This window comes from Mustela nivalis (genome assembly GCF_964662115.1).
Source record: "Mustela nivalis genome assembly, chromosome: 6".
NCBI lineage: Eukaryota > Metazoa > Chordata > Mammalia > Carnivora > Mustelidae > Mustela > Mustela nivalis.
Window position 1 is genome coordinate 104,568,781 of NC_139025.1, and position 14,965 is coordinate 104,583,745.

Genomic DNA, 14,965 nt, shown 5'->3' on the forward strand with positions numbered 1-14,965 from the left:
AAACAAACTGACATAAATAAGCTATTAACTATTCATTGTTTAACTTTGTTATAACAAAATTTACGAGTTACATAGAATTACTCATTATTATTGAGATTTTTAAAAAAATATAAAACATGGTTTATTTTCTTTAACTGCGGATTATATAATTGGAAATTTCCTCAGTTGTTTTCTTGTTTTCTTCATCATTTTGGTGGAAAACTGATGATTCTGCTTCAAAGATCTCAAATGTAGATCACCTTAAGGCAGGTCTTTTGGTGGGACATAGAGACTAAAATGTTTTCTCCTTTCAATTTGTGAGTAAGTGGGTATTTAAAAGGGGCTATCCTTCTAATACCAAATCATCATAAACATATGTGCTTTTTCCCCAGGTCAATTTTGATAAAGTTCCCATGGAAATGCGCCTCCCAGTTCATTGCCCAATAAAGCGAGATTTTTTATCAGGGATTCAGATTGAGTTTAAGCAGTCTCCTCACCAGAGAAGTTTAAGAGCCAGATTGTACTGGCTTCAGGTAACATTGTCATTTTCAGTTTAATAAGTATACCTAATCCCTTTGGGAAACCTGGGGGTAAAAATTTTTCTGCAAGACTCTAGCATACATTGTAAACAGTTTTTTTCTTTTTATGTATATTTATTCCCTTTCCCATGTATCCTGTGGATTCTCTAAACTTATTGTCCCAAAGATTGTGACTTTTGAGACTATTTAATTTGACCAGATGGCCTGCAAGAGTGTTTTCCTGCACTGAAGTTGTTATTTTTAAATAATTCTTTTGAATTTGTCATGGGATCCCAAAATAAGATTTTCTCCTGTCATTCTACACAGGAGTGGACATTGGAGAACATTTTTGTCTGCTTGCTTTCTTGCTCCCTTTTTGCTTCCCTTCCTCTCTTCCTTTTAACTACTAAATACTACTTAGGACATTTTTATTCTTTTTCTTCTTTCTAATTTCATATCCTTTTTCCACTTACATTTTACTTAAATTATAAACTGTCAAAATCTCACATAATCCATAAGCACAAATATTTTGATTAATAGTGTATATGCTGCACAGTGTTAATGCACTTATGAGGAAATTAAATATTTCCTTACGTAAAAGGTTGCCCTTGCTGGCATATGTATGAATTTTAGTTTTAAAGTGAAAATTCTAGTAGCACCACATATACAATGCAAATATTTAATTCTGATGAAATTAGTAGCCTCTTCTATAATGTTATCTCTAAAACTAAAAGTTATTACATTATTTCAGATCCTGCTGAATTCTTTTCTTTTCTTTCTTTCTTTCTTTTATTTTTTTTAAGGTTGATAGTCAGTTACCAGGTACAATGTTTCCTGTTGTATTTCATCCTGTGGCTCCTCCAAAATCTATTGCTTTGGATTCAGGTAAAAAAAGAAAAAAAAATTGAGACATTCTATTTTTAAAATTAAGTAGACATTATTTTGATCTAGTATAAAAAAGCTTGATTTTTTCCTCTGATTTTTTTGTTTTCTTTCTTCCTCTTAGAGCCCAAACCTTTCATTGATGTGAGTGTCATCACAAGATTTAATGAATACAGTAAAGTATTACAGTTCAAGTAAGTAAAGATTCCCCTATTTAACTAAAGGAATTTAAAACGAGAATCTATTTTGAAAATAAATTTCACTCCTGTGAGGCTGACTTCCGTCTAAAACTTATTTTCTACTTGAAAATGGTTAAGTCATTTTCTTTGTTGAACTTAATATAATAATAGTCCCTCTATATTTTAAGGTGTAAAGTTCTTTAACCACTTTTCCTATTTGTAATTCCAATTAGAATATAAAATAGCCAATGAAATATAAATGATGTATGTATTTGTGAAATGTGCTCTTGAAACAATTGCTGTAGCCCTTAGAAATGGAATAATACATGCTATATCATCTAATGGTATTTGTCTCTTCTGTAACAGGATAAATACGGGATTTGGAACTTTAAATGCTTAGTATCAATACAGCAGTATTTCCACCAGTGAAATCTTAACTCTAGTGGGGGGATAAAAAAAGCTCAGTTAAGGATACCTTGATCTTGTTAACGTAACACTTTTTTTTTAAGACATGAAGGTGTAAAAATCTTGTGACTTCTGGCCAAAATCAGAGTTTAACATTGAAAATTACAAGGTTTAATAGAAACTCTTTTCTGTCTTTTAAAAAATTTTTTCCCTCAGGTATTTTATGGTCCTCATTCAGGAAATGGCCTTGAAAGTTGATCAGGGGTTTCTAGGAGCTATTATTGCACTGTTTACCCCATCAACGGACCCTGAAGCTGAAAGAAAACGGGTAACAATTTTTATTCCTTGGGAAAATTATAAACTAAAAAAAAAAAAGCCATTCCTTGAACTAATTAGAGAAAAAAAATTAAAATACTAATTCTTGATTTCATTTTTTTCAGACAAAGTTAATCCAACAAGATATTGATGCTCTAAATACAGAGTTAATGGAGACTTCAATGACTGATATGTCAGTTCTTAGTTTTTTTGAACATTTCCATATTTCTCCTGTTAAGGTTTGTTATAATTATTATTTTTAAAATTGTGCAGAATTTTAAGATTTTTAAAGGCCCTGTGTATAAATGTATGTTTTAATTTGCATCAAAAATTTGGTGGGAATTTTGTTTGATTAATTGAAATAATTAAGACAATTCTCTGTAACATATGTACAACCATAATTCCCACAGAGAAACCGTCAGAGCATGTTCTCTAGTCTTGAATTAATAACCCCTTTATTCAAGGAAGGAGCTGACAAAAGCATTTCTTAATTAAGCGAAGAAGTGCTCACCAACATTTAATGTTTTGGTTGCACTTTGTAACTACTATCACTGTCTAAACAGAGAGCTATAATGGGTGCCCTAACCAGAATGTGAAAACGCTGAAGTAGGTATTATACTGTTGATGTGGTGTTTTTCACCCTTCCAAAATTTGATTGTAACTAAGGGAGTGGAAAATTGGATACCTTTCACTTGCCTGATTTTGTACTTTATGAACCCATTTACTTTTCTCCTTTCGTTGTTCTTTCTAGGCTTTATAGGAAGAGGTGACTGCTTAGTAAATTCACAAATGCCACCAACCATAACTCTCTACACTTGTGTAATGGGCCAGATTTACAATTAAGTAACTCTAAAATATTGATGATCCTTTACTTTCTCAAAAAATGTTCACAGCACATTATTTTCAGTTGCATACACCAGTCCTTTTGGTGAAGTAAATTAATTTATAAAACAGATTGAATTATTATTTTAAATTGATATGCTACTTTGGTAGTATTAGACATATTTATAGTGTAAGGTTTAAAATTTATATCATTTCATGTAGTAGGTTATACACAATTTCTCTTTCATTATTAAGTTTGAGTTTGAACAATACCTTCTACAAATATTTGCTGAATGCCTACTATCAAAGTTGCTCTGGAATGTATAAAATAACTTCCTGGATTTTATAATCTTAGGGGAGTGTTAAAGATCTTTGATTCATAATTTTACGCATGTTATGAATTACATCATGAGGTTGAGTAATTAAGATCATGAACTGTAGTTGTTTTCTTATTCCATGGTGACTTTGCCTTAAGGAAAGGTTGGACCTCTGTCCACCCAAGCTGACCTTTCCTGGATCTGTATACTCTCTGGCTCTGCAGTGGGCAGAAGTCCACATCAAAAGAACAAAACAAAACCCCAAACCAGGCTTTCCTGATTTTACCCCATGTCTCCTCTGTTGAGCTCTGCCTTGGTTAGGTAAAATGCAGAATAAGAAAGGAGAGTCATCTGATTTATTTGCCTTTATAGACTACCTTCTGCCTGTGTCTTTTACTACTATTGTACTATCGACGATACAGCACAAAGTAGAAGCTAAATGGGAATGTGAAAATTTCGTGCTTTGGTACTGAGTTAAGGAGTCTTTTTAAAAAATCTATTTTTAAATTACTTTTTAAAAATTTATTTAACAACGTGCTAATTGTTGCTGTAATTGTCATGTTGTTGTTACTTATTATTGTTGTATAATTATAATTGTTATTATTGCCATATATTATTTACCTTAGTTGGATGAAAATAAGTTATTATTTTGACTGGTAGACATGTTTTTGTATGCCAGTTGACATGTTTTTCTTCTTAAAATGATTATACTATTTTTGTAAAGTGTTTTGAGACCCTCCATATAAGCACAATGGTCTTTATACACTTTAGATAAAGTTTTAGTTCTTTGAAACAGACTAATTTGAATTATATCAAAAAGCAAATGTGAGAATCAGGTACTAGTGAGTTATCCTGTGTGGTATGTAGAGTAACAAACAATGGCTTTCTTTAGGACTCTGAAAGATATAGCATCTGTTTGTATCTGGAAGATCTGATTCCTATGTATGTAAATTTTTTGTTTTTGTTTTTAACTTTTACTTATGAATCATTATTTTTCTTTTAGTTGCATTTAAGTCTGTCCTTGGGTAGTGGAGGTGAAGAGTCAGACAAAGAAAAACAGGAAATGATTGCAATTCATTCTGTCAATCTGCTATTGAAAAGCATAGGTGCTACTCTGACTGATGTGGATGACCTAATATTCAAGTAAGATTTATGTTAAAGTAGATGGGGAGGGTTTTCTACCAAGGTTATGTTTCTGAATATTACCTCTGCCCAAGTGGGCTAGAATGTTAGCTTAGAAAATGCTAATTCTCACCATATTTGAAGCTTGGCCCCTTTCTAATTATGCATTTTAGATAATGCTTATTTTACTATTAAAGAGTTTTATATTTTCTTCAGTTATTCAATGTTGATAATATATGAATATAGAATAAAAATGGAGTTATTTTGGTAGTAGCTTATAAATTGACCATGTTTTAAAGCAGACATATTTAGAAATATGTAGCAGTATGGTGAGATTTCAGTATAATTGTATGGAAAAGTATAAAAAATAACTCTTTGTAGCATTTAATCTGAGAATACTTACATGTGCTAGACATATGTGAATTCAGTGAATGTTTATTGAATTGAATATTGAGCAATTATATTGGAACAAGTAGTTCCTTTGGAGAAAAAAAAACCTCTTTTATATTATTTCCACCTTGTCAAATTTCATAGGGATGGAAGATTAAATATTAAATTCAAATGAGGAAGATATCAATGTTAATTGTCAAATCTCGAGTAAAGGAAGTCTTCTCAGTGTAAAAGCAATGGGAAAACCTGCAGTGGAAAATACAAGATAGATTTGACTACATAACAATTAAAAACTTCACCAAATAAAATCAGTGGAAACAATTAGAAAATGAATTGGGAAAATATAATGACGAGTATGACAGAGAGAAGATTGATAGTCTTAATATTAAACATTGATAGGACAAACCTAAAGATTCCATTGCTGGGGCATCTGGGTGGCTCAGTCATTAAGTGGCTGCCTTCAGCTCAGGTTATGATCCCAGAGTCTTGGAATCCAGCCCCTGCTTGTGTTCTCTCTCTCGCTGTGTCTCTCTGTGTCAAATAAATAAATAAAATCTTTAAAAAAAGAAGATTCCAGTGCTATAATTGCTAGCAGACAATAAGGGAGAATTTGCAAAAGGGAAGATACAGCAGGTGATAGATATTTGAAATGCTCAGCTTTATGATTTATCACATAATAAATGCAAATTAAAGCAAATTGTCAAAGATTTCAAAATATGAATAATTAATACTAGAGAGGGTTGGGTCTAATAAATGGGAATTTTTAACTATTTGTATGAGTGGAAAGATTTTATATATCTTTATCTATATATATAGATACATATCTTAAAGTCTCAAATTTTTTTTAGTAGTTTTTAACTCTGTAATTCTTTTTTTGGGAATTCAGTCCAAAAAATAATCATGAAATACAACCGAAGAGTTATATTAAAATTTACATATGGCAGTCCTAATTATTATTGTCAAGATTTGGAAATGTCTGACAGTGGGAGAATTGTTTTGTTATGACACTTCCACATGATGGAATGCTAAGCATCCATTAAAAATGGTTACATAGAATTTTGAAAACCTAGAGAAAATACTTATTCACAATATTGAGTGTAAAAATGCATACAAAATGTTTTAAATATTTTTGAATTGGATAGAAAAGAAAATTCAAAGTGGGAAAATGTCAAGGAAAAAAAAACCTAAAAAATCCTCTATGATGAGATTATGGTTGAATTTTTTAACCTTTTTACTCTTTGTGTATTTGTGAAAGGCTTGTATGAGAATGTGCTTTTTTTTTTTTTAAGATTTTATGTATTTACTTGACAGAGCGATAGCACAAGTAAGCAGAGCGTCAGGCACAGGGTGAGAGAGAAGCAGACTCTCTGCTGAGCAGGGAGAGCCTGATGCAGGCCTCGATCCCAGGACCCTGGAATCATGACCTGAGCTGAAGGCAAATGCTTAACCAACTGAGCCACCCAGGCACCCGAGAGTGTGCTAGTTTTACAGTAGTTTTGTTACTATGATATGAAGATCTCAAGCATAAAATACATGTGACAGATCTATAAATTGAACTGTGAAGGATTAGCAATGATTAATTTATCATTGAAATCTTAAGTCTCTTTCTTTTAGAATGTAATCATCATGCCTTTGAATCTTTCTTTCTCCTCCCAGACTTGCTTATTATGAACTTCGGTATCAGTTTTACAAGAGAGATCAGCTCATGTGGAGTGTTGTTAGACATTACAGCGAACAGGTAATTTCCTATCATAGTAGCTAACAAGGAATATACATCATAAAGTATCAGACAAAACATTTGTATGTGATGGCACATTGTGCAAAATTGTTTATCTAATTTACTTCAATTTGCATTCTCATTACTTCATAGTTTTCTTGAATGATTAATTTCTGTGTCTTTAGTTCTTTCCCCTCTGTATAAAAGTTTTTGAAATTTTCCTCTGCTGCCTTTTTTCCTTTGCAATTAAACATTTGCCACTTCGGGAAAGAATACTGATGTAGGAGGCATCACACTAAATTCTAAATGTCTCTAGTTTCTCCACACAGTCTAATAGAGGCAGGAGAGGAATTCTAGGCCAGGCTCTTTTCCACGCCTCAGTTACTCCATGGCTTGAATTGGATGCAGAGGCGTAGTAGTTGTTTTCAGGGTGGTAGGGTACCATTGCTGCACCATGGAACTTCAGGGCAGTGGTACTCTTTCCTGCCTCTGCTGGAAGGTCTTTTCTCCTACAGTATAGATAGACCTTATGGTTATTACATGTTCAAATAAGGATGTATTTTCATTTGTGTTTTGTTTTGGTTATTTATGATTTCCCCATCTAGTTTCATAGTAATAGTGATAGTAACATAATAATAAAAATAAGTAAAAAATAATTTAAAAATAACTATTATTGAATTATAGGTTCATTTAATATGTGTACTCAGCCATGCAAAGTCATTGTAATCTACCTCTCATTTTCTTTATGAGAAGACTGAGGCCCTATTATAGAGACTAACTGACCTGTCCAAGGTTACATAGCTGGTAACTGGCAGACTAGCATAATGTCTGGCACATAGTGGAAGATCAGTTAATGGATATAGTTATGGTTATTCTGCACTGATTTCCTTTAACAATCTCATGTAGTCAGTACTCTTCTTTCTTCCCAAGGCATCATGATATGGTTTCTTACAAAAGTAGTAAAGGACTTACTATACGTTTTTTTTCTCTTTAGTTCTTGAAACAGATGTATGTCCTTGTATTGGGCTTAGATGTGCTTGGAAACCCATTTGGATTAATTAGAGGTCTGTCTGAAGGAGTTGAAGCTTTTTTCTATGAACCCTTCCAGGTATTGATCTTTTATTTATTTTAAGTATAGGTACAGAAATTGTTATTCTATTTTTTCAATGACAAATAAGTTGTATTTTAAGTGTATCTGGGAATTGAATAATGTTCAGATAACAAAAATGCATGAAAATCATATTTATTTAAAATTATGTGAAATGACTTTAAAAGACTGTTGTAGAATTAATTGAGCACTTCTAGTGTCTGGGCGATAAAACATGCCCACATTTTCCAGGATTTCACATGGTTATAAGGAAGAATGCTAGGTACATTAACACCATTTCAAGGCTGTTTCACCACTATGGAAAGGATTCAGGGGATAAGAAAAGCTGACTTCGTTTTGTATTCAAACTTTCCTCTAACCTGTTTACCTCCATTGGGTGGAGGAACTCAGGAACCCTAAGTGGTGAGGGTTTAACAAGACAACACGGTATTTCTCCGGCAGTATTTGAGTTAGAGGGTGAAAACTGGTATCACGGTGTTTGTGGATCTTTACAGATTCTCTGTCTTCACGGAAACCCTGAAATATTAGATGAAAAATCTTAAGATTATTTAAATTTTAAATAGAAAACTTCTCTTTTTTCTTTTCTTTTTTTGGCCAGGGTGCTGTTCAAGGCCCTGAAGAATTTGCTGAGGGGTTAGTGATTGGAGTAAGAAGTCTCTTTGGACACACTGTAGGTATGGATCACCTATTTGTGTATATAAATATATGTATTTTTATTGTAATTATTGTAAAATGCATTTATAAATAAAGAGGATCAGTTTTCTAATAATCCCTTTTAAAAGATGTGTTCCCTTTTTCTTAAATGGAAAATAACAGACTTTCTGGGTTTGTTTATATGATTGTAGCATTGGATCAATGTGCTTTTTTCTATACAATACTTTTTAGAACAGTTTTAGGTTTACAGAAAAATTTTGGAGAATCAGTGTACTTTGAATAGTTTCATTCTACTTGCTAAAAGGGAAATGATAGAAATACATTTCTGTATGTTTGTATAGGAGAGAGAATCTGAAGCATTTGTTTAAAGCAATGGCGTGCCGTATACTGTGTTAATGGTCTTTGAACGACCAATGAGACTGACTTCTCTGGGTCTTCCGATAGGTGGCGCAGCAGGAGTTGTATCTCGCATCACCGGTTCTGTTGGAAAAGGTTTGGCAGCAATTACGATGGACAAGGAATATCAACAAAAAAGAAGAGAAGAGATGGGGCGACAGCCTAAAGATTTTGGAGACAGCCTGGCCAGAGGAGGAAAGGGCTTCTTGCTTGTAAGTCTCTTACAGAATCTTCAAGAAGCCATGAAGTTTGATATACACTTTATAAATGTACTTCAAATGGTTTTTTGCAACTTGGAATATTACTTGTGAGTCGAGGTCTGTCACAGTAGCAGTAGTGATATTGTGTACTTTTCTGCTCTCCTTACCCGATATCACTATCACATCTATTCCCCAAATCCCAGACTTAGTTTGGCACTTGGGCTGGAGTGAGAGCTCTGTAATGATGGCCAGTTAGTACTCTTCTGGAAGGCAAAGAAGCAAAGCAGAGAGAAATACTGTACCTGATGGTAACTAGAGAGAGGAGGAGTCGTTCTGGTCAGTATCATCAGTTTACCATTTCTGTGGAAGGAGAGGTATACAGGCTAAGTGTTTGTAAACCAGGAACTGCCTTCCACTGTTTGTCAGTACTTTAAAAATTATACAGGTAATATATGAATATTCTCCGTATAAGTAATTATAAGAACTTGTAAGTTATCCTTTTACTAAGTAATGGGAATAGTATAGGTAAAGCTATAAGGTACTATTTGATCACCCTCGCCTCTTCCAGAAATACCTAATCTTCTCAACAGTGTGTATACTTTTCTTTTTCTGTGCATTTGTATAATGTACAGGTGGTTTTATTTACTGCCATTACTTGGCAAGTGTTAAGAATGTATAAACGTATTACTGTTTTAATTTTGGAAATAACTTCAGGAACTGTAACTTCTGTGTTTGTACCAGAGTTGTATGTTGTCTAATTGAAAGTTCCTTACTTGTCAAGTTATTTGCATGTTTCACAGTTCCCTTCATTTTCAGTTTTCCACACTTCTGCTAAATTACAAAGTAATTTCATTAAAATTTATATTAGATTTTGGGGATTATTTGGGTCAAATCATTCATTTTACTGGTATGGAAACTGAGGTTTAAAGAGAGTGAATCAATTGCCCATGATTACATAGCTAATTGGTGCCAGAGCTAGGTGTAGAATCTTTTTGTCTAATTTCCCATTCTTTCTGTTATGTAACTTCTACAAAATGCTTTTGTTTAAAATTTGCTATTGTATAATATTTTAATATTATTAAATATATTAATATATCATTAAATATAAGTGTATTTGATATTTTTAAAATCATATTTTAAAATCACATTTTAAATATTTTAATATTTTTAAAATTAATATTTTAATATTTTAAATTTAATATTTTAAAATCATCATAATATTTTAAAAATCACTTAGGTGCGTGTTCACATTATCAAGTCCTCATTCTTTAGAAAAGTTATTTCTACTATGTATGTAGAGACCTCTAGTGGTTGACTTAAAATTAAGCACCTTCCATTCACGTTTATGATTGATCTGTCTTTCAGGGAGTTGTTGGTGGAGTGACTGGGATAATAACAAAACCTGTGGAAGGTAAGTTGAGAATGTTTCCTTCCAGTGCAAAGTCTGAGGAGTTGATAAATAATAAACATAAGAGATGTTATTGCTACTAGTTACATGAGAGAGTTTCTGATTTCATGTTCATAGGTTTAAATTGTTTTTTAATGAAAGTACTTTCTTCAGAAAGTTGAAAGAGTCTAATAAGTAATAGATTCTGACTCAGACTTTGAGTATTATTTTTAGCAGGATAATATTTAAGGTAGGTTCCTTTAAGTCCTCAATAGCAATTGATTCATTTTTTTAAAAATCCTGTTAAAAAAGTATTTTATTCAGTCAAAACGCCTTCTTTGCAGAAATTGACAAACTGATTCTACAATGTTTATGGGAATTCAGGTGGCCCCAAATAGCTGCGCCAATCTTGAAAAAGAACCAAGTTAGAGAACTTATACTGTCCAATTTATAACTTATCATAAAGGTGTAGTAGCTAAGATAGTGTGTTACTGGCATATGGTTAGACATACCGATCAGTGGAATAGATTTGAGATTCCAGAAATAAACAAACATAATAAAAACTTTGTAGTCAATTGATCTTCAACAAGGGTGCCAAGATAATTCCATGAAGAATTACCTTTTCAACAAATGGTGCTGGAACACCTGGATATAAACATAGAATTAATGTGTCTGGCAACAACTCCATTTCTAGGTATATACCCATGAGAAAAGAAAACACAAGTTCACTCAAAAACTTACACATAGGGGCGCCTGGGTGGCTCAGTGTGTTGAAGCCCCTGCCTTCGGCTCAGGTCGTGATCCCAGGGTCCCGGGATTGAGCCCCACATTGGGCTCTCTGCTCAGCAGACAGTCTGCTTCCCCCTCTCTCTTCCTGCCTCTCTGCCTACTTGTGATCTCTGTCAAATAAATTTTTTTTTTAATCTTAAAAAGAAAAACTTACACAAAAATGTTCACAGAACATAATAGTCAGAATGTAGTAGCAGCCTAAATGACTATCAACTAAAGCATAATTAAACAAAAGGTGGTATTCCTTAAAGTGGGATAGTATCCAGCTGTAAAAAGAAATCAAATGCTGATACAAGTACAAGGTGGATGAACCTTGAACACACGTTGCTAGGTGAAAACAGCCAGTCACAAACACCACATATTATTTAAGTCTATTTGTAGGAAATGTCCAGAATGGGCCAATCTACAGAGACAGAAAGTAGGTTAGTGGTTGCCTAGGTCCAGGGATTAAGGAGGAAGGAGCTAAATTGCACAGGACCAGGAGAAGATGGGTTGGGGGAAGTGGAGAATGATGCTAATGGTCATGGGTTTCTTTTTGAGATGATGTAAATTTTCTAAAATTGATTGTGGTGATGATTGCACACACTAAAATACCAAAAACATTTAATTTGTACATTTAAATTGGTGAATTATATGGTATATAAATTATAATTCAATGAAGTTCTTATATTTTTAAAAAAGTACACTGCTTGAAAAATCTCCTAATGGTAGACAGAAAGAGAAGAATTTCAGGTCATTTCTGAAACCTTCGTTTCTTAGGTCTAAGAATCAGTGATGGTAAAACTTGTGCTTGACTCAGGATGACTTGAAGGACATGGGCCCTGCTTCTGCAGTTTCTGATTCAGGAGGTCTGGGGCGGGGCCTAATAATGTATGTTTTTAACACACTTTGAAAACCACTGTTTTTTTCACATGTTAGGGTTAAATTTAACTTCTTTAGAAAACCAAAATCTAGAAAACCCCTGGGTAAAACATTTCTATATTTGGCTCAGGCTTTCATTGAGTTCAAACTTGCTAATTTTAAAGTATCTTTATACATTCATTGTTCTTGGTTCTATGAAGGTGCCAAGAAGGAAGGAGCTGCTGGATTCTTCAAAGGAATTGGAAAGGGGCTTGTGGGTGCTGTGGCTCGTCCAACTGGCGGAATCATAGACATGGCCAGCAGCACCTTCCAAGGAATTCAGAGGTAATTAGGTGCACATACCATGTGCAAGGTATGTGTCTGTGTGCTAATGGTTGCTAGAAACACATAAACAGGTTAAAACTTGGCATGCTCTTTAGTATGTTGAAGTAAAAGTGAAAGCTATGACCAGTTCACAAGGTGGGGTGCCACCAGAGAGGAGTAAGAAGACAGTTTTTATGGTTCACTTTCTCTTTTGTTCAACAAATGTTGAACATATAGTAGGTACTATATGCCAGGCACCCTGTGCTAGCTGCTTGCACAAAGAGTGCACAGCCTCGTCTGTGCCTCTGTGATTTTATTTTCTTACAGGAAAGGTTGGGGAACTTGGAGTCCAACAGATTTGGTTTTAATACTTGTCACATTATAATGGGCACATTATTTAAAATTACTCTGTTTTTATCAAAATTGATGTAGTATGGAATGTAGTACAGTATTTAATCTACATGTGTATTTGTATGTATTATTTTGAAAGATTCTTTGGTATTTTCTTATATTTACTCTGCTGCCTTATGCAGAGCAGCAGAATCAACTGAGGAAGTGTCCAGGCTCCGTCCCCCCCGTTTCATCCACGAGGATGGCATCATTCGCCCATATGAAAGACAGGAATCCGAGGGCTCTGATTTATTTGAGGTATAAATTCTCTTCTTCATGGTCATGGGTAAAATTTAATATTAAAGATTTCTAGGATGAGGATTTCATGGGTGGTTCTTAAAGTTCCTGATTCATGAACTTCTTTAAGGATTACACCAGGGAATGTGATTTGTAGAGTAGAATTTATTATTTATTTTTTATGTTTGCATAATGTGTTAAAAGGGAATGACTGGTAATTTTTTTCTGCACAGGAACAAAGCTTTTCTGTGCAGAAAGGATAATGTTAAAAGAAGCCATAGGCATTATTACTGTTTGTGTGGTAGCTCATTTAGTTAACGGTTAACTTTGGTCTCCTACTTTATAGCTAATTATGGGAATTCCACTGCTTCCTTTTCTCCCAGACAAATTAATCTTTGGATTACTCTGTAAATCTAGATTTATTCAGGTAAACAGAAGCTGAAGGAGAGAAAAAAAAAAAAAGATTATGCACAATTACAGTCTTTTTAAACCTTAAAAATATTTTAAGGTGGATTTTTTGGCTTTTATTTTGGTTTTAACTTTACTACATTTAAATAATATATACATATGTAAATTGCTTTTCTTCCTTGACTGGAATTCCCTTCCCCCCAAAATGTATTAATATTTTCCTACTTTGACTTCAAAATAATACAACTCTTCATTGTTCTTAGCCTTTGGTTTTTATTGTATGTGATTACATTTTATCTTTCTGCATGCTTCTAACTTTATTTTCTTTCTTTTTCTGCCTACACAGCAAGAACCGGAAATACAGGAGTAAATGTTTCCTATACTACTACTTGATTTCATCCTTAAAAATCCAAACAAACTGTGGTATTAATTGACTGTCTTTGATTTATTTAGATTGAGTGTTCATTTCAGTGAACTTTTTTTCTTTACAACTCCCCTTTCTCTCAACTTTTTATCGTAGTGGCTTGACTACACACAAAGATTATTGCTGGTAATACTGCACAGTAATAAGGGATCAGTATAAAAGATTAAAGTGTGTAGGAAATTAACACTCCTCTTTTTTTAGTTGGTGAAAGACTTTGTGTCCAGAAGCAGACAATTTTACTATCATTTTTAAAATTTTATCTTTTCTTATGGTATTCATGTACTTTCAGGTAAAGTTGAAAAATAAGGACAATTCTTATGTCCAGTCTATTATGTCTTCTTTACAATTGCGAGTTGTGATGATGGAATTACATAAGTGTGTTTCACATTTCACACGATATTGACTCAAATTATGGGGCTGTTAATGGGCATGTGTTTTAATAATTGAAATATATGTTGCTGTTGATCTGGCCTTAGACCTCAAATAAGAGTTGAGACATGAATTTTGAGGTTTTCCTTAATCTCTTTTTACTTTTTTTAACCTCTCAGTACTCTTGCTGGTCAAATGGCAATCATTTTATAATTATAGTATATACATTTTCAGCCATTAGCATTTTTGCTTTTCAGTACTTGAATCTCCTTGTTGGTGATACTTAATTCACAATTAATGTTTTAATTGACATAAACAGAAGTTGAACGTGTAATTAGGCAAATTATTTATGCTCCCCTGAATTTATAAATATCTTTATTTTTTATAGATATCTTTATTTTTAAAAACCAGTCATTTTTGTTTTTAAGTTCTTAAAGAGGATTTGTTACCCTAGTGAAAACAAAAATAATTCTAATCTATTATTTTGAAGTTAGTACCCTCATAGTTCTGAAAATAAATTGTTTTGATTTCTGTCCTTATTGTGAATGATAGAAATGTTTGATTTGATTTAGCAGCATCTTATCTGGCAACTTTCATTCTTTTCCCCAAAATTGAAACCAAAGTGTTCACTTACATTTAATGTGCCATCCATTTGGAGAGAGTGAAACTGCTGACATACGACTGTTCAGTTCGATTACATACTGTTTAAACTGCAGTTACCAAAAAGAATAAATTGAATTCTTCTTATTTAAAACAAGGACTTTAAAGAACAAAGAATGACAGCAGCCAAAGA

At 33.1% G+C, this 14,965-nt stretch overlaps 1 protein-coding gene across 3 annotated transcripts in view; it reads left to right on the top strand.

Annotated features, from left to right (window-relative positions):
- The window catches only part of VPS13C (vacuolar protein sorting 13 homolog C), a 187,592-nt gene that overhangs the window by 160,958 nt on the left and 11,669 nt on the right, over nt 1-14,965 (top strand). For 2 of the 3 annotated variants that reach the window (XM_082737309.1, XM_082737310.1), the window contains 13 exons: nt 372-512; nt 1,301-1,382; nt 1,504-1,573; nt 2,180-2,291; nt 2,404-2,517; nt 4,421-4,560; nt 6,586-6,667; nt 7,641-7,754; nt 8,353-8,428; nt 8,853-9,016; nt 10,370-10,415; nt 12,242-12,365; nt 12,878-12,992. In XM_082737309.1, coding sequence (XP_082593435.1) covers nt 372-512; nt 1,301-1,382; nt 1,504-1,573; nt 2,180-2,291; nt 2,404-2,517; nt 4,421-4,560; nt 6,586-6,667; nt 7,641-7,754; nt 8,353-8,428; nt 8,853-9,016; nt 10,370-10,415; nt 12,242-12,365; nt 12,878-12,992 — 1,380 coding nt within the window. Of the gene's footprint in view, nt 1-371; nt 513-1,300; nt 1,383-1,503; nt 1,574-2,179; nt 2,292-2,403; nt 2,518-4,420; nt 4,561-6,585; nt 6,668-7,640; nt 7,755-8,352; nt 8,429-8,852; nt 9,017-10,369; nt 10,416-12,241; nt 12,366-12,877; nt 12,993-13,725; nt 14,189-14,965 lie in introns of those variants that run through there. The other variant, XM_082737311.1, reaches the window with a different exon arrangement.